This window comes from Pyxicephalus adspersus, chromosome 5 (assembly GCF_032062135.1).
Source record: "Pyxicephalus adspersus chromosome 5, UCB_Pads_2.0, whole genome shotgun sequence".
NCBI classification, from domain to species: domain Eukaryota; kingdom Metazoa; phylum Chordata; class Amphibia; order Anura; family Pyxicephalidae; genus Pyxicephalus; species Pyxicephalus adspersus.
Genome location: NC_092862.1, coordinates 147,362,802 through 147,364,011, shown reverse-complemented (window position 1 = coordinate 147,364,011; position 1,210 = coordinate 147,362,802). Strand labels below are relative to the sequence as shown.

The 1,210-nt window shown below is 53.1% G+C and overlaps 1 protein-coding gene across 1 annotated transcript in view; it reads left to right on the top strand.

Moving 5' to 3' along the window:
• Window positions 1–1,210, top strand: part of LOC140332148 (SCO-spondin-like) — a 65,884-nt gene that overhangs the window by 64,037 nt on the left and 637 nt on the right. The window contains exons 110-113 of the mRNA XM_072413442.1: window positions 144–239; window positions 325–385; window positions 596–726; window positions 918–1,068. Coding sequence (XP_072269543.1) covers window positions 144–239; window positions 325–385; window positions 596–726; window positions 918–1,068 — 439 coding nt within the window. The remainder of the gene's footprint in view (window positions 1–143; window positions 240–324; window positions 386–595; window positions 727–917; window positions 1,069–1,210) is intronic.

The following is a 1,210-nucleotide window of genomic DNA, read 5'->3' as shown; positions in this document are numbered from 1 at the left end:
GGCATGGGGTTATTACCCCAGGGGTTAGGAGGGGGCGGCCCGGCATGGGGTTGTTATCCCAGGTTGTAGGAGGGGGCGGCCCAGTGTGGGGTGAAATGTCGTATGATTGCTTCAATAAAGTTTTGTTTTTTTGGTTTCTGCAGCCGGGAAGAACATGGCAGGATGAGTGCCAGCTGTGCCGCTGTGTGAATGGCATTGGGGTTTGTGCCCCGGCATGTCCCCCGCTCTCTTGTATGGAGGTGAGGATGCTGCGATATTCAGATACCCCCCCAGAAATGTAGGCGGGGCTGTATTGGGTGTAATTACCCCTTTGTTCCCCTGCAGGGAGAGGTGAAGGTTCAGGAGCCCGGAGAGTGCTGCCCTGTCTGCCGCATGGAGGTCCCAGGTAGGAGAACCCCAACTTCTGTATATGTGGTGATGACATCATCAGATTGCATGGTCATGTGACCTGACTGGGCCATATATGGGAGAAGTGCTGTGATTGGACAGCAGGGTGGCCAATGAGGGAGATCGGAGCACTGATCATTATAATTACTAATATGACCAATAATATGATTTAAGCTGAACCACCAATCAGAATACTCTCTGCCCCCAGATGATTCATCACCAGTGTGCCGCCTGCATACCCAACTCCGGAACATCACCAAAGGCAACTGTTACCTGGATCAGGTGGAGGTCAGCTTCTGCAGGGGGCGCTGCACTTCCTGGACCAACGTCCTGGCTGAGGTGAGAGGAGCATTATGGGGGAACCCACTGATCAGAGGGCACAGGGTATGCTGGCACCATGATGAGGATAGGTTGCTGTGTGCAGTCTACATCCTCCATGCAGATATCCATGATTGTGCATCCTCACTAATATCACATTCATATCATTTGTGGCCCCTGCATTAATGTCATGTTCATCCTCTATCTTCCAGGAGCCGTATCTGCAGACTGTGTGTGACTGCTGCAGCTACAGACTGGACCCCGATACCCCGGTGAAGATCCTCAACCTACAATGTGCAGACGGGGAGGAGGAGCCGGTGGTTCTCCCCGTCATTCAAAGCTGTGAATGTAGCAGTTGTCAGGGTGAGTGTCAGAATTACCCCAGTAGTTTGTGTCTCTGCCCCTCCCACAATGGGGAGATTTCCCCCTGTAGTGTGTCTCTGCCCCTCCCATAATGGGGAGATTTCCCCCAGTAGTTTGTGTCTCTGCCCCTCCCACAATGGGG